Raw genomic sequence first — 18,243 nt, forward strand, 5'->3', positions numbered from 1 at the left:
TATTTATTTATTTATTTATTTATTCATTTTTATGAGGATTGAACACAATGCCTCATGTGTGGGCAAGTGCTCTACCACTGATCCACAACCCCAGCACCTCTGTCCGTTCTTGCAAGTCATATTATTCCCAAAAATGTTTACGTACTTGAAAACTTTTTCTTGGTCAGTAAGGCGAAAAATATACTATTAGATAATATACGGAACAAACAAACAAAATTTGAACATCACTTTACCTTTATGTCTTCACTGAAACCGAAACTTCCCTCCTGGTTCTATACACAGATGTGTATATTATGCATTATGAATGACAAAAGAAAAAATTCCATATAAGCAAAATTAAAGACAACTTTTTTTGTTAACTGACAATGAGTCAGACACTGCTAGAAATATTTATGTGCATTTTTCATTATGTGGCATGGGAAGAAAAGGCAATTTGCCCCCTACCACCACACCAAGGAATCATATTCTAGCAAAGAAAATAGAAAAAGGTAGAGCAGCTTTCCATTTCATACAGATTGTATGGGAGCAAGATGAAAATATTTAGCCAGGACATGATTTGATGAATCCTACCACCTTGGATGGAAAAGACAAAAAAAAAAAAAAAAAAAAAAGGAAAAGGCTCAGAGGTCAAATGGGACTGGGCATATTTAGGGAGAGTGAACATTTGATTATTTTTGAGAGTTGGTTAAAATTATGGGATAACAAGATAAGAAAGGGAGATATTAGAAAAATCGCACAGATGAGGTTGGGATTGTGGCTCAGTGGTAGAGAGCTTGCCTAGCATGTGTGAGGCTCTGGGTTTGATCCTCAGCACCACATAAAAATAAAATAAAGATATTTTATTTTACCTTTATTTTATAACTAAAATAACTTTATTTTAAACTAAAACAAAATATTAAAAAAAGAAAAATTGCACAGACAAGAGTGACAAATTAGTGTTGACTGTCAAACAGAAGAAAAGATTTAACAAGATTAAAGTGCTGGTTCAAGAGGATGAGGAAGTATAAAGTAATAAAGAAAATATAGTCAGTTTTGGTCAGAATTTCTTAAAATCATCATATTTTTAAGATTATGTATTGGAGCGTCACCTAGTAGTTGTCAAATCTGTGTGCATGTGTGTGTTTTATGTGGGAGCTGAGAAATTCCTAGTTGACAGAAGGTGGAGGGCAGCAAAGTTAAGGTGTTCCAGAAAATGAAGATCATTCTTTTAAGTGATGTTAGTGGTAAAACACATTCCACAATCAGAAAAATACCACAGGTGAACTGATGTGAAGACAACACTTTGGTGTCTGAGAGCTCTGAGTTTGTATCTTGGCTCAGTGTGATACTGAAGTGTGGCTCTAGAAAGGTTATTTTATTTTTAGTTATGCTGTTTCCTCAAGAGCAAAATTAGTTGTAAACAGGTGTGGTAAACATTACTATAAAGGATTGCTGCACCTCAGAGCTGGCTTCTGCCAAGGTGACTACATTGTGACTTCTGTTCACAAAACCTGATTTATTTGACGCTTTGGCCAAAACCCTAACAAAGGGCAAAACAGAAAAACAATTCCATTCAGTTTTGAAAAGTTCAACAAATTTTCTTAGGAAGTAAATGGGGAAAAGAAAAGGAGCAACATTCCAGCAAGAATGTTAAATGGATTATTTTCAGTAAAAATCATGTAAGAACTACTTACTCAGAAGTCACAGAAATATATGTAGAGTAATATGTAAATTAACATCTTTGGAGGGTATTAAGTAAATCACCAATTTCTGAAATTCTACTATTTGAGGTCCACTTTGCAAGACACAAATATTATCTGCTGTGAGCAGGCAACTCTTTTTCTAAGAAGCATAATTTACTATTTCCAGTCATCAAATTAGAGTAAATATATACTTTCAGGCCATTCCCTGGGAAAGGTGGACTAGTGCAGATTTACAGGTGAGAAAGTTTAGAATAAAGCCCAGCAGTTGACTCTTGGCAATTACCTGGACACGGTACAATTAAAACGTGGACTGAGATGGTTGAAAAGGTACCAGTACAGTGTATTGAATCCTCCTGTTATGTATGTATGTAATGCACCCATAAAAATATTTTTAAAATCCTAACAGTTTTTATATATGCATGCACATATGTGTAAATAAGTTTATTACAAAATATATGTGGAAATGGAAAAAAATTAAAAAAGAGGAGTGAGGTCCAGAAATGACAGATGTCTTACACAGAGTGATGAAGGAGGGCTGCTCCACCAAGGTCGCCAAGGGCAAGGTTCCTCTTTGTCTTTTGTTATTCATTTGTTTGTTTTGGGCTTTTAAAACTTTAAGTTCCAATTTTATGAGAAGAAAGAAGAGAATGGTTTCTGTTTAAAGATGTTTCTTGGGGCTGGGGTTGTGACTCAGTGTTAGAGCACTTGCCTAGCATGTGTGAGGGACTGAGTTTGATCCTCAGCACCATGTATAAATAAATAAATAAATAAAGGTCCACTGACAACTAAAATAATATTTTAAAAAAAGACATTACTTCGTCATATCGTCATATCCCTAGTACTAAATATAGTATGTCTGAGAGTAGTTTCATTGGTTGGTTTATTGGATTGCTCTTTAAAGTTAAAACTGACAATATGGTGAAAAAGAGACTATCATAATATTTCTGCATACATTTCAGTCAGGTTACATGTTCTGCTTTCACTAAAAGGTTTTTATAAAAAGTGAAAACTTTTATTAATTACAAAAAAATTAACCAATTACTTAAAAAGTTCAAACTCCTAATGTATCTAAACGTTTCACAAAATAATTGATGTTCTTCAGACTTATACAGATCCATCTTAACCAACCGTGTGAGGGAAACTCCATGCACGTTGCAATTGTGTTATTAGAATTTTTTTTTTTTTTTTTTTTTTTTGGTGGTGCCAGGAATTGAACCCAGGGCCTTGTACATGCAAGGCAAGCATACTACCAACTGAGCTATATGCTGTTATTAGAATCTTTCTGTGAAAGTAGTTTCTAAGTTTGAACTCTGTGTAGTTGTTCTTTTAGCTAATAACATCATCAAGTAGAACAAAGATGGAGAGAATAATGCTGTCACATCTAGAACATTTAGCAACCATAAGCACACCCTCCCCCCTTTCACATGGTTTGTCATATAATTAGCAATTCCTAAAATTCAATATAGAGTTCAGAATTTGATATCATGTCACTGGGGAGAAGGGAAGTAGTAATCACAGGTATACACAGAATTAGTAAATAACATAAAGAGGAAGTAATCCAAGTTTCCTCATCAAATTCCTACCCAATTCAATGAACTGGGGTTCTGTTCCTTTTAGAGATGAATTACTTCCATCCATGCCTTGATCCATTGCCCTCTATTCTTTCTTGATTGTGATCTTGTTTCAACTCTTTCTTCTCTTCCCTATTGCATTTTAATCTTTTCATTTCCATTCTTGCACCCTCCCTAGACTTTCCTCAGTTTTATCTTCCTATCTATCCACAATCCCATTATCTTTGCCCTTATTAGAATTTCCCCAAAAGACTAGTGTAGACTACTCATCATGTCTACAGAAACCCTTCTCAGTTACCACGTGAGCCCCTGGCACTGGGTATATTCTGATGAAAATACTGTTACCAAACCTGATGACTTTCAGTCTTATTCTACAGTCCTAACAACACACTGTAGTCTAAGAGGATGCCAACCACTCCTAGCTTTGAAATAATCTCCTCCAGAGTGAATGTCAAGGTATAGAGAGAAGAGAGGGATAAATAGGCAGAGGACAAAATGCTTCTTAGGGGAGTGAAAATACTCTCTATGGTACTACAGCGGTGGGTGCATGTAATTTCACCTTTGTTCAAAGCCATATAACACACAGCACCGAAGTGAACCCTAATGTAAACTATGGACTATGGGTGATGACAAGGGGTTGGCACATTCAACAGTGGCAACAAAGACACCACTCTGGTGGGCATGTTGCTGATGGGAGAGGCTGCTTGGGAGCGAACGCATAGGAAACCCCCGTATTTTTATCTTGATTTGGCTGTGAACCTAAAACTGTTCTGAAAAAATAAAAAAGCTTAATTTAAAAAGGCTTAAAAGGTATTTGCAACTGTGCATGCATGCCTTCTATTGTTCTTTGATTGCTGGCTCCTGCTTCTCTACTGTTCTATGCAGTGCATAATCTTTACTGGTTCTTTCTTCCCTTATACAACCTCTTGTCTTCTGACTTCTCTGTGCCATTTTCCTTTTCATGATCTCCTTTAAAATTATGTGACTCTGGGCTGGGGAGATAACTCAGTCTGTAGAGTGCCTGCCTTGCAAGCAACAAGGCCGTGGGTTCAATCCCCAGAACCGCAAAAAAAAAAAAAAAAAAAAAAAAAAAAAATTACGTGACTCTAGTCTCCTGAACATGATATGACTTACAAAAATGCATCATCTTCCACTCAACTCTGAGTGGAATACTTCACTTTTCAAACAAAACTTTTCGCCTTCAGCTTTCTACTGCTATAATTAAACCTCCTATTCTGCCTGAGTTCTAGATAACACTAGGATCCCAATCAGCCAAATATAAAGAACCAGGTATACCATTCCAGGTATTTCAGTATCCTCTATTTCTTCCTTAACTCTTTTTACTTCCTTACCCTGTCCATCCCCTAGTTAAGAACATCATTATTGCTTGTTGATTCTTTTTTTTTTTTTTTTTTTTTTTGACAACATTTCCTAATCTGGACACACAGACTCCATTATCTTTTCTCATTTCAATCATCTCTTACTATTCCCAAAGACATCTTTCAATAGGATGCTCTGGTTATTTTACATCTACTTCTTTGTTTGAAACTTCATAGAATATGTAAGGTCCTTATGAAAAGCATTCAAAACCTTAAATTTTGGTATTAAATATTCAGGTATTATGTATACTAATATTTCTTTGTGAAATGTGATCTCAAATAATCCTCTCCCATCTACTTATCCCCAATTTCTGAGTAAAACGATTAAATCTGTATTTACAGTTTACATAGAATTTTTCAGTCCTAAATTACAGATTTTTTCATCTCCACAGTCTAAATTTCTAAAATGCAGGATATTAATTATCATTATACTGAAAAGTTTGCTTAGTCTTGCAAGTTATACATAGATGTTCAATGAAAATGAGCTAAATGGTACTGAGTATCAGGGGAGTATGTAAGAAGAATTTCAAAAGTGTGAATTAAATAAGTTATACATGTGCAAAATCCAAAGAAGGGTTAATCAGTGTGGACTGCATTGTTGAAAACCAGTCTGTGGGACAGTAATTGAACTGTGCCTTGCATTACTAGTGGTTACAGAGGGATTTTAAAAGATGGAGTACACTGTGTTAAAAGAAATAGATCAGTCAGGATTCAATATTTTGTTTGTGAAATAATAATGGCTAAGGCTGGGAAAAAAACAAAAACCCAGTATTTATTTATTTTTTTTATTGGAAGAGGCGGTGATACAGAAAGGCTTAAATTGTTCAAGATTTATTCTGCAGAAATTGAGCAACCACTGAAGACCATATACAGACCATATACCTTAAGAGAAAGAGGAACAAGAGGAGTCATCTATCTTGTGATGGCATCAATAACAAAACTAGGGGATGAGGTTGTGGCTCAGTGGTACAGTGCTTGCCTCATGTGTGTGAGGCACTGGATTTGATTCTTAGCTCTGCATATAAATAAATGAATAAAATAAAGGTCCATCAAGAACTAAAAAATTTTAAAAATAATAAAACTGTAGGTGCTAATTAACAATGATAGAAATAATCATTCCAGATACTTTTAGGATTTATCTAGAACCACAATTTCTCAATAGAATATTTAATCTTTGAATATTGAAATGAGTAATATTTACTAATTTCTAAAGTAATCAATTCATAACAAGTATATGAATCTATTTTATAGGATAAAATTTGTATGCTATGGACTTAGTTTTTTTTTCTGGTCAATCAAAAATCCATCCTGGGCTTCACACACTATTTCATATTTCAATATCAGACTTGAAAGTATTGCTTTACTTCATTTTCTTATATTTCATGATCAGTAGACCCACAAACAACTTATCTTCAATGTATAAGACATAATATTTATGTGAGGGATATTTAACGGGCACTCTGAAAAGCTAGGAAATGAATAATTCCTCTTTTTTTTCCCCCTCTTTATAGAACTACTGAACTCTTTTGACCATGTGATCTAAATAAAGGGAAAATTATTATAAAGGATTAAGATCTGAAATCATTAGGCTAAATTTGGATTAGTTATATGGCTTTAAAAAATAAGTCTTTTTTTTCTCCCTATGTGAAGTCCTAATAACATAATTTAAGCAGTAAGCAAGTCTAGAACTTCACGATTCACTCTAAAATATTTCTGAAAAAATTGTATAAGACCCTTGAATTTGCTTTCTTTAACCCTCACCTTATAAAGCCATTGTATTGATCTGATCAAGATCTTAGAAGTATTCTTGTCAAACCAGAAGTAGTTAGTGGTCTGTATGGTAATTTCCAGAGAGATTTCACAGAATCTCTCTCGTTCTCAAAACTGTTTCTTAGCTAAATGTAGTTAGCAATGTTTGGGAGAAATGGGTGAGTTGTGAGTTCCTTATTTGAAATATATATTAAATTAAAATTAATCTGACAAAAGTAATATATATGAGCCATGTATCAAGACTAAAGAATGGTTAGTTCATCAATAGCTGCCCTTGATCTTCGTAAATAATGGAGCAATGTGGAGGAAGTCAGTTCACTTCTTTAACATTGTATTCTCAATTGTAACATAAAGGAGTTGAATTAGTTGAACAATACGGCCCATTTTAGCTTCATAATTTCATCAGTCCATGAAAGATGACAACGTTTGTTTGTAATACATTTTATCCTCTTTATTTTGTCAATGCAGTTACAGAACAAAAACCCTTCCAAAACAGCAGAGTGACTACTCAGGTAATGTATAGAGAAAGGTAGACCTGACCTCCTCCCCCCAAAAAAGCACACTGTGCAGTATTTTAGCCTCAATATATGAGAGTACAAGAGATGTACAACTTATAGGTAATAAGGATTTAGAAGAAGTAGGGAATAAAACAACAGTACCTTTATCATTCTGATTTATTTCCTTTATTTTAATTTTATATTAACTCTGCAACAGAAAATATTTGTGAATGGTGGTCTAGAAATTTTAAATCCCTAAACCTTTAAGTTTGTCAAATTCCGATAACAGGAAATTGGCAACATTTCCTCCCTCTACCATGTGCAAATTTATGAATTCTGGTAATGAAAGGAGAAACTATCTCCTAAATGTTTGCTTAATGCCTTCCCTTTACTGTAACCTCTTCTGATGTTCTGTTTCTCTCATTCTTTTATTGTCTGTTTTAAACCAGATTAAATATTTTATAAATTCTAAATTAAAATTGAGAGTAAGTAAGATTAGGATTATTATAGTGTTGCTCTTAAAATATTAAATATACAAGTTCTGTGTTCTGGAGTGTGATGTTATAACTAATACTCTGGATTTGAAGGGTAGATTATTTCTGCCAATATGGTAAAATATCTCATGGAACCTTTCTCAAGAAAGAACAGGAGGTATCTGAGGAAAAGAAACCAGGACTTCACAAAAAAGAAGCTAGCAACATGTTTGTGAGAGCCTGGGCATTTTTAAACTGTTTCTTGATCCTAAAACGAAAAAAAGTTCTAACTTGAAATCCTTAACTTGGTGCAATATTTTATTCATTATCTAATCAATAGTGTGAATCTATTTGCACAGTTCATTATCATTATGATGAGGAATGTGAGTAATTGAAAGTGGTTTTTTCACTGTAACTTCTTCTAAGTTCTATGATACATTACACAATTATTGTGTAACAGAATTTTGGTATTAGTAAACTTTGCAAACTCCACCAACTAATGATTTAAAATACAACATGAAGATTTAGGTTTAAGTTTTTACATCAACGAAATTATGTACTGCTTAAACTGACATTCCATGTACCGAAATTATATGAAAAATCCAGTTGTTGAGAAATGTTTACTGGCTACATGAACTGTGTCTGTAAAAAAAATTGATTTCATAATTTGTTAACCCTGTGCATAGCAAACAATTCATTTGCTTAATGAAAATTATGAATGCAAAAAATTTAACTTTAACAAAATAAACAGAAACGAATTGCAAATAGGCTCAATAAAAATGCATGCACATTATTTTATATAAAAGATCATTTAGATATGTGTATATATGTATATTTGTGTGTGTGCATGCAAAAGTCAGGAAGATTTATAAACTAAGATGACTTGTTTTCTGCTCCTTTGGGTTATTAGTATACTTAAATAAGATAATATGAAAATATACAAGGGACAAAAATACAAATAATAAAGAATGTACATTTTCTTAAATGATGTTTAGAAATATGGAAGAATTATAGAGTGAACTATTAGAAGTTAATGCAGACTATGTATCATATGTGTAGAGACTACCAATAACAGCTCATTACAAATAACTTTAAAATGTGAAAGGAAAAATACAGTCTGTCCTAATAGGTACCATAAATTCACATTATTGCCACAGACATATTCAAGTGTGTGTATCAATTTATTTGATGAAAAATATATTAACAACAACAAAACCAGATAACTAAATAAATAATCCTTTCATCAGCCACTGATTTCTGTCATACTAATGCTTTGGTGAATCATCAAGGGGAGTAAATTATTCATTATAAATTTCAAAGAGCAGCTTCCATTGAAAAAGCTCTGCTATCAGTCCTTCTTGGAGTCAACATCAAGAGAATTCATGGCAATCTCAAATATTGCAATAAAATAGAAGGTGAGAGGCAATCACTCAGGAGAGGTCTCCAGAATGAACTGAACCCAGAGAGTTACATCCCAGATGAGTGAGGTGTGTAAGGACAATTACTAATATCTGGAATTATACCAGGAAAGAGAAAGATTAATCAAGAAGTTGCATACAAATGTCAGACAAGGTTTTAAAAACAGAAGCATTTATTCTGTTCCAGATGAAGCATCTGGAAGGTTTTTATAATAGACTTAAACATGGTCACTACACTATATGTTTAGGATATTAATAAAAGCAGCAAAAATGTGTTTGAAATATTTTATTATGTGAAGGTTTATTTCTTACTGAAGAATTAAAGTACCAATGCCATCACAATAGTCAATAAAAGCTACTTAAAAATAATCATGATAGAATAACAAATATAATTTATACTGCTTCATAATAAAATCAAATCTATACTACATATCTTATTACAAATGAAAGAGTTAAATCTTTAAATACAGACCACTTCAGGAAAAAAAATCAATATATTTCCCTGGTTAATTGTGTCCATCAAGTTTGATGAGACTATTAGTACTTCTAGTGAGTAATAATCTATTTTAACGTCTGGCTACCCTCTGCCAATGCATTTGTATTAGAGGAAGGAAGAAAACACCAGTTGTATCTGGCATTACCATACAAAGCTCCAATGTAGCTGTAATATCTTCCTGTACCCTAGCTGGATACTGACAATCATGTCACAGTTCCTCTGGCTGCCAAGAGGACATCATTTAAGTATGGTTAGGCAGGTTTCTGACTCTTCCACTTAGCTATCTTTCATTTGAAAAGTCACAAAGCATGTGAACAACAATGATTTTTGTGAGTGAATAAGTCAGAGTTCAACTCAGATTAATGAATATAATTTCCACTCAGTTGGAAACATGGCCATCTGTCTTAGCCTTGACCTAGGGAACAATGTCCACTGCTTCCTTTAGTGTTAATTTTAAATACATATTTTAATTTATTTCAAATAGAATTGCCAAACTAGAGTATATTGGTGCTACCATAGACTGGACGTCTACTGCATACTTAATTATGTGTTAGTTATCAGACTAAGAACTTTTCAGGGATATCAGATTTAATTCCCAATGTCACCCTATAGGTAAATAGTATTATTGTTCTAAAAGTACAAATGAGGGTATGAGGACAATTAATTTGCCCAATATTCAATCCAGTAACTCCAGAATCCACAGGATAGATTACTGGGAGCAGGGTACAATTTAAGTAAAGCCCAAAGAGAACAATGATTTTGAAACATAAAAACGAGCTTCTTAAGTCTTCACAATCCCCATCAAAAGAAACATTCAGGAGCAATAGCAATGGAGTCAAAACTAGTAGTGGAAAGATCAAATGTGATTGCTGAAACTTAATTTGAATGGGATATAAACCCACTAACTGGACCAAAGCCAGTCAAGTTTATAGGTCTAACATATTTCATTAATCAGAAGATTCATTTGATACAATGCTAAAGGGCTTAAAAGTAAGACAAAACCCTAAGCAGTCAACATAATTGCCTTAGCACTGAGAGCTAACAGGCAGACTGCTAAGTAAAACAGTATGCATTTAGGTGTAAGAAACTGTAGGCAAGACTAACAATAAGATTATCTGCAAGTAGGTGTTAACGAGTCACTTGGACAGATGAGGTGTCAACAGGGTCTAGTTATGTAATAGTGAGTTTACCTGGGTTACTAGTGTAGTAGGGAAGTCAAAGACTGTGAAATTCAGGATATTGACCATAAGCCATTCATAAGGATATTAGATATACCAGAAAGATCCATCAAAAAGGAGTGGCATGTGTCCTCCTAGCATGAATGTTTGAAAGAAAATTAAAAGAAGCCTGGCACAGTACCATATGCCTATAATCCCAGCTACTCAGGAAACTGAGGCAGGAGGATTATGAGTTCAAAGTCAGCCTCAGAAACAGTGAGACCCTGAATAATTTAGTGAGACTCTGTCTCAAAATTTTTTAAAAAAATTTAAAAAGGGATGGGGATGGGGATAAGTGTGGCTCAGGGATTGAGTGCCCTTGGGTTTAAACCCTGGTACTGAATGAAAAAAAAAAAAAAAAAAAAAAAAAAAAAAAAAAAAAAGGAAAAATAAGTGAAGATATTTTTCAGATTAGTTTTAGAAGACACCATTTGAAAAGATAGAATGTGAAAAACAAGCATTGGAAAGTAATCTCCCACAATGAAGCCCTCTTACTCTCAAATTCTTTTCATTTAAGACCAGAAAGTAATGATTTTTCTGAAGAAACTAAAATTGTAAGAAGGATATTATACTGTTTCTTAGAATATTAAAAACACAAACCATGGATCCCAAATACTTAAATACAACAAGTAGACAGAATTTAAGATTACAATGTTCTGGTAGAGGTGATATAAGTGGGTTCAGTCACTGCCCAGTACTACAATGAATTGGTACAGACACAGCAAACAGAATGCTTAGTGGGTACATAAAATATTGCTACTGTTCAGCACTGTGATGCTAGAAAGGCACAGTATTCAGAGGGTGGCTAATATCTGATGGTTACTAATAAACCAAACTGCCAGAAAGAATGCCCCATGAAATATATTTGTATCGCATATTTTGCTAGTCATGTGATACAGTTAATACGTGCAGGAGGATGATGCCATGAAGAGCTGTCCCCATGTGTTTAATTTCAAACATGTACTGTTTACTTCTTTACGGTAATTTGGGCTTTACATTTGGTATGGTGGCTTTCCCCTCCCCTCCCAATTTATGGTACTTTATTTCAGTCTTCATAATAAACTAAATGGATTGTTACTTTTTAAGTGAAGTAGGTATGGGGAGGAGCAAAAATTAATTTGCTAATTGAAAAACATGCCTGAAAATGTCAGGATTTTATTTGTGAAAGTTGAAGAACTGTGGAAATGATATCTATGATGTTAAATTAACCCCTTGAAAGGACATATATAAGGCCCCTTAAAAATTTGAGAAGAATTGCAATTCACAATTGTGAATGTCAGTCACAAAGATGTCAAAGGACAGTGGCTAGCTTCAGGTTCCCCTCTTCCATCCTTCCACAGTTTTTCTCCTCTTAGTCCAAAAGAAACCCTATGGTGCACCATACTTAGTAGAGTACCACTCCAGGATATTGATACTTTTAAAATTTAATGAATATTAAAAGAGAACCATGCCCATCACATAGGAATTGTCAACTATGAATAATAGATAGTGTTTGTTTTAGTTTGTTTCTTGATTTTAAATCCCATTATATAGCTGTTTTAGCTTGCAGAAAGTTTATAACTAATGCAATCAATAAAGGAAAATAAGCATCTACTTAATGTTTCCCTTGAGTTGTAAAGCCGAGAAGTGGCTTGGTGACTAATGTGAGGCACAGAGTTCAGCACCCCGCAGAGACAGTGAGCCCCTGGTGTGTTCCAATGCCCTGCTCCTCCTCCCTCACTAGCCACAGGAACCATCACCAGCACCTCTAGGACCTTTTCCATCTCAGACACTAAATGTGGTGACAGACAAATGGCACAACCTCACACTCCAGTGCAGCACTCAAGGCAGCAAGAACAACGTGGACACCTTAGGGTAGACCAAAACACTAGGGATCACAAACTGGGACTACAAATGGAGCCCTGCCCTTGAGGAGTTAGTTTTATGGTCCCTGGGTGAACCACTTCCTTTCTTCATATCACGTTTTATTCTGAAAATATATCAGTGAAACATAAAGATCTGATGACATATATTTCTTTTCCCTTCAATAGAATATTTTTTAATGGTAGAAATAATTTTAGATAAAGAACAAACACGGTTAGTAGTTAAGCCAGCTCACACTTTGGTCTAATAGAAACAATTTTTCCATTGGAATTCTTTTAGGAAAATTATTACCAATTAGAGGAGTACTGTCCTATTTTTACTGTACTATTTTTAAAGTGTATTTTTGGATTAATCTTCTTTATTAAGTTTAAGTATATAATTATGTCTGAAGTACCTTAAATTTATCTTCCTTTAAACTAAAGAATACTTAGAAATTCAGATTGTTTTAGCCTTTCACATAAATTTAGTTACATCAATTCAACAAAACTCATCACTACTTTTTAATTCTTGCCATTGTTTTTCAAATATTATTACAAAGAATGCTCAGGAGGGCCAAACACTTTAGGATTAAAATGAGTAAGACCTCAAACCAGATGATTTCAGATCATCACAGAACCTCCATATACAAAATTTATTATCAATCCTCTACACCAACTTTTGACATTTTAAAAATTTCATATCTTCCATAAATAATACCCCACATTAATTTGACACTACTTTTAACAAAAAAATATCATTTTAAAAACTATGATATGAGATTAGATTTTTTTCCATTAATGATGAAAAACAATGATTATTTGTTTAAAAGAGTCTTAATTGTGTTATATTCTATCAAATACAATTAAGAAACATTATGCATAGGGTAGTAAAATATAAATTTTGAATGAGTCAATTCAGGAGTCCTCTTCCCTCTGAAACAAAATAAGTACATCAACTCATATGGAAACAAGTAAAAATTCTATATATTAAGATATATGACTGTACATATTTAGAAATTTCCTGAGAATATAGGTAGTATTCATGCTAAATAGAAGCATGAAGTTGTTCTATTTAAAGATTCTTGAATGGACACTTCAGGATTATTGTTCATTTCTAAGGCTAATGGGTATGTAAATTGGGTCACAAAAGCAATTTTCATTGAATATTATAGTTCAAAGAGACAGGATTCACTCTAGTGGCAAAATACACACACATAAGCTTTGGCATACTTATATGCAACTTGCAGAATAGGGAACAACAACTCTTTCCTAAAATATGTATAGGATCAAATCATAATCTGTACTCATTATATTTCTGCATATCAGTACTTTCATCAAATTAGTCCTAAAAGTTCAAGAAAAGTGTATCAGTGCTACAGACTTTATATTATATAATTAGGTGAACTTTAGTGTCAACTCACAGAGACTGTGAACTGTATATTTGATGAAACATAATTGAAATGAGAACACAAGAAGTGACAGAAAACCAACCAATTGCATTTGTATCTTAACATTAGCTGTCTCTTGATTATCTGCACCCATGGAAGGGATTGATTATAGAAAATCAGAGATTATCTGTTTAGTGGGATTGGGTCCATGGCCTTGTGTATAGTAGCTAAATTTCTATTTGCCCAATGTAACTTACTGCAAATGTGTTGTGAGGATGCCCATCACCAGAAGAGTGGCCACAGACACATAATTTTGTTTCTGGAAGCAATTCCTAGATTAAACAAAGAGAATCAGGAGTTGGCTTCTTTTTCTTTTTCTTTTCAGTCTCAAGGCTTATGCTAATAATGTACATTATCATTTTAAAAAATCATCTTTTGGGGAATTATTGTTGTGGTAGATCAACATAGGAAAGACTAGTCCATCTTTTCCTCACAGTTAATACTAGCACAGATTTTAAAAACTGAAATCATTTGACAATGTGAAGTTGAATAGCTGAATCACAATGAATTAACCAATGAGAAAACAATTCACTGATTATCATGATGCTGTCTTAGGAAACTCAGTTACCACTTTTAAATTAAAATTATATTCAATAATCATAAATACTCCCATAGATTTAAATGGCACTGTGATTTTAGAGTATGGAATACTGTTTGTAATTAAAACTTAATTATCTCCATATAATTTTGAAAAAGCTACCCTCTGACTTTTAGCCAATCACAACCAATACCAATGAATATAAACGTTTCTTGCCATGAAATGTGAGAATAATCCTAATAATTTCTTTGACTAAACAGTCTTGGCTACGCATTATTATAGTACAATTGTTGTGATTAAAATTCACCTAAAACTATAGAGCTGTACTCCATAATATCTGTTAAAACCTGTTGAATTTTGCCATTTGCATTGAAAACTACTCTATATACTCAAATGTATAGTTTGCATTTTTATCTGTAAAAGCAAAGTGATTATTTATTGATAAATGACATGGAATGTCATTTTTTACCTAAGTAGCATTAGACATTTCAAAGATTTTGTCTGAAGGGCAAAAGGATTACACTGCATTTGAATAGACCATGTGACAACACATTCTTAGACTTCATGTATGATATGAAAGGATGATCCCCATTCACAAGATACACAAGGGAAATTATAACTATACCAGGAAAGAAGAAAAGCAAGGGGGGACGTGGTACGGGTGTCAGGGAGTATTTGTAGTGGTTTGATGCATGTAAATATTACATCTTATAAATAATTCTTTTCAAATACATCTCTGAAGTTCAGGGGCTCTGTTTAAGAAACGGATTGTATATGCTTTACATGACTATATGCTGTTTTCTTCAAGATAAGAGCAACATTAATTCAGACGGGAAAAATGGCTTCCAAAATATCCCCTTCCTTCTCTTTCTTGTGAAGAAGTATGTCACCTGATGCTGGCAGATAGGGACTGGGGGGAAATGTTCAAGTTATATTTTACTGTCAGAATCCAACAAACACATTTTCATCTAAATTATTTTGTCAACAGCCTTGTAGTACCCTTACTAACCTTATTTGGCACCAGTGCATAATTAGATACACAGGGGTGTGACTCCAATTGAAGGTGTTGGCATTGTAGCACTCTGTGAAAATATTAACTATGAGGTTAACTCCAATTTTCTCTTCTTTAATTAAATGCACATGGTACTAATGAGGTAACCTACTGTTCCTTGATAGCACTAATTAGCTAAGAGGAGAGTACACTCTCACACTGCAATTTAAACCTAAAAATAAGGTTGAAATATGCTAATTGCAGGCAATTTAAAACAGTACAAGTTGAAGAACTAGTCATAATAAGAGAAACTGACTGCTTTACAGCTAGGCAGCTGTAACTTTGGTTAAAATCAAAACAAGCTACACAAATTTTGGACTGCTATTCAACAAGGTCATAAGCATCCTTAGAGATAAAAGGTTACTCCATGCCATCACAATAAACAGAAACAACAACAACAACTCTCCGATAGACATTCATCAACACAAAACCCAAAATAGGTGACTGTCACAGGAACTCCAAAGCCACTGGCACTATTTATATTTAATGTTGAAAATTAAGCTCTGTAAATAAGCAACATCACTTTAAACTCTCTTAAGAGCATCCAAGTTAAAAACAATATTATAATCCATGTCTCAGAAATTAACAAAACATGTTGAGATACTGATATTTGTCTTCGTAATAGGTGAGAAGGGAAGATACAGAGAGAGTCAGCCCTTTAGGACTACATGACCAGATTTTGAGACAACGTATGATGATAAAGATACACAAAAGATATGATAAAATTAGAGGGTATAATTACCATTTAAAGGATATAGGTGCCAAAGTACCAGAAGGATTTCATTATAGTCAGGAGGTTTTCTCTAGCTTTCTTCTACAGTTTTGGAGCTCTGGAATGGAATAGCCTAAGGCTTCACTGTGAGAGAGAACGCTCCCTATTCTTAGCTCAAATGACTCAGAAACATAATTTCAGTAAATCTAAGTATAATCCAAACATATCTTCTTTAATTGTTTCCTCAAACATTTCCCAAATATAATTTTAACCAATGAACATGGAGATAACCATCACATGAAGCAAGATTCTGAAGAATATTCTGCATCATCAAAAAAGAGATTATATTATGTTTTGATTGGTACAAGTATATTTTCATTATTTTTGATTCTCCAAAACCCCATGATATGTCTTATTTTATTAATCAGAATCTGTGATTAACCAAAACACTCATGCCAAATCATTCTTATTACTAGAGAGACTAATAAAGCCCACTAAAATGATACTGTCATTAATCTATCCTTAGGGACGAGAGACATAGACCTGCCCATGCTGTGGGTTCATGGTCACATTTTCCTGTCCTTATCATTTTGCATGCAAACTTATACGATACAACAGTTAAACAATCACAAGAGTTGAGCAAGCAATAAAAATAGTTAAAAACCAAAATGTTGAAAAAGGAAGGTCAACTGAATCTTAAGTTTACTGAAGAACAATAACTTAGAAGAAAAGCAGGACATTTGGAAGGCAAAGGCTTTTAAGTAATTCCCAATGAATAATTCCTGGAGTTAGAAGTACGTGAAAATAAACTTTGCACGGCCATTAGCCCGTCATCATGTCTTGCCAACAGGTTTGGTTAAAAAAATTGTGCTTTGAAAAACCCACCCAGTTTCTTCTCATAACTGTCCTAAATCTTTCTCAAACAGGCAGAGACAGAATGTTGGCACAAGATGCTAATAAACCTCTGAACAACCAGCTTTAGCAGACCCATGAAGTTGCAGGTTTGTAAAGGAGCAGCAAGACCAATGAAGTCAGTCACTTAGAAATGAGTCTCCTGAAGGCAACCTGACATGGTCCAGCAAATCACAGGGAAACACAATGCAAATGGATGCTTTAAGTGTTTGCATCTGTTTCAAATAAGCACCAAAGAACCTTTTAATAGTGAGAAGGCCAGGGCAATGTACTGGAATGGGTTTTCAACATTAAACTTCAGAAAGGAATCTATTCTTCAGTTAAAAATGGCTCATCATAATTTTCTGTTAAAACAATAAAGAGTAAGCCATGTAGTTTTGGAAAATAAGAATACTGGCTCTGGAGACAGTCTGCCAGGGTTCAGATCCTGACTGGATGCTTACTAGTGATAATGACCTTGACCAAGAGAGTTAGCTTCGCTTGACCAATCTCTTTACAAGGGGAGTGACATACAACGCTATCACAGAGTTATTAAATATATAGAATTGTAAAGTCCTTAGAATAGTGCAGTCACTCTTTAGTTTAACATTTGTCAGTTATATACTTAATATTTATTAGCTATCATTGATTCCTCAGGACAGCAATAAATTTTTTTCAAATAAAGATTACTGAATTCCTACTATATAAAAAAAATACAACATACTGTACAGGATGCAAAAAATGCACAAGACATTGCATCTGTATTTAAATAACTTTCAATCTATCAGTATACTTCACAATCCAAATCAGAGTCTCTTACACATGAATGAAGAAATATTTTTTTTCTCTTTAGAAAGCTGGTGCAACAAAGCAAGAAGCTTATGTGGGTGGGTATATTTGCATCCAGATGCAAAGCATAGTGAATTGTAAGAAAAAGAATATATCTTGCAAAGTTGAAAGAAGTATTTTTATTATAGAATAATGGGAATTTTTATATATTGACCTTTACAAATGAAAATGTTTTAAGTTATAATTCTTTTTTTTTTTTTTTTGGTTGGCTGAAAGAGTGCTCAAATTCTTCTTTCACAAATGATTAAAATATTTGTCTTAAAATTTTATCTGAGGAGCTGGGGTTGTGGTTCGGTGGCAGAGCCACATGCCTAGCATGTGTAAGGCACTGGGTTCGATTCTCAGCACCACATATAAATAAATGAATGAAATAAAACCCTACCAACATGAGAAAAATATTTTTAAAATTT

At 33.6% G+C, this 18,243-nt stretch overlaps 1 protein-coding gene across 3 annotated transcripts in view; it reads right to left on the minus strand.

The window, feature by feature from the left end:
• Nucleotides 1-18,243, minus strand: part of LOC306667351 (forkhead box protein P2-like) — a gene marked incomplete at its 3' end in the record, with an annotated part of 513,568 nt that overhangs the window by 149,580 nt on the left and 345,745 nt on the right. For 2 of the 3 annotated variants that reach the window (XM_079149854.1, XM_079149855.1), the window contains exon 5: nucleotides 13,990-14,064. The exons of the other annotated variant lie outside the window; for it this stretch is intronic. In XM_079149854.1, the coding sequence (XP_079005980.1) occupies nucleotides 13,990-14,064 (75 nt within the window). The remainder of the gene's footprint in view (nucleotides 1-13,989; nucleotides 14,065-18,243) is intronic. 3 annotated transcript variants of the gene reach the window in all.

Source organism: Sciurus vulgaris (assembly GCF_902686455.1).
Source record: "Sciurus vulgaris genome assembly, chromosome: 8".
In the NCBI taxonomy this organism is placed as follows: Eukaryota; Metazoa; Chordata; class Mammalia; order Rodentia; family Sciuridae; genus Sciurus; species Sciurus vulgaris.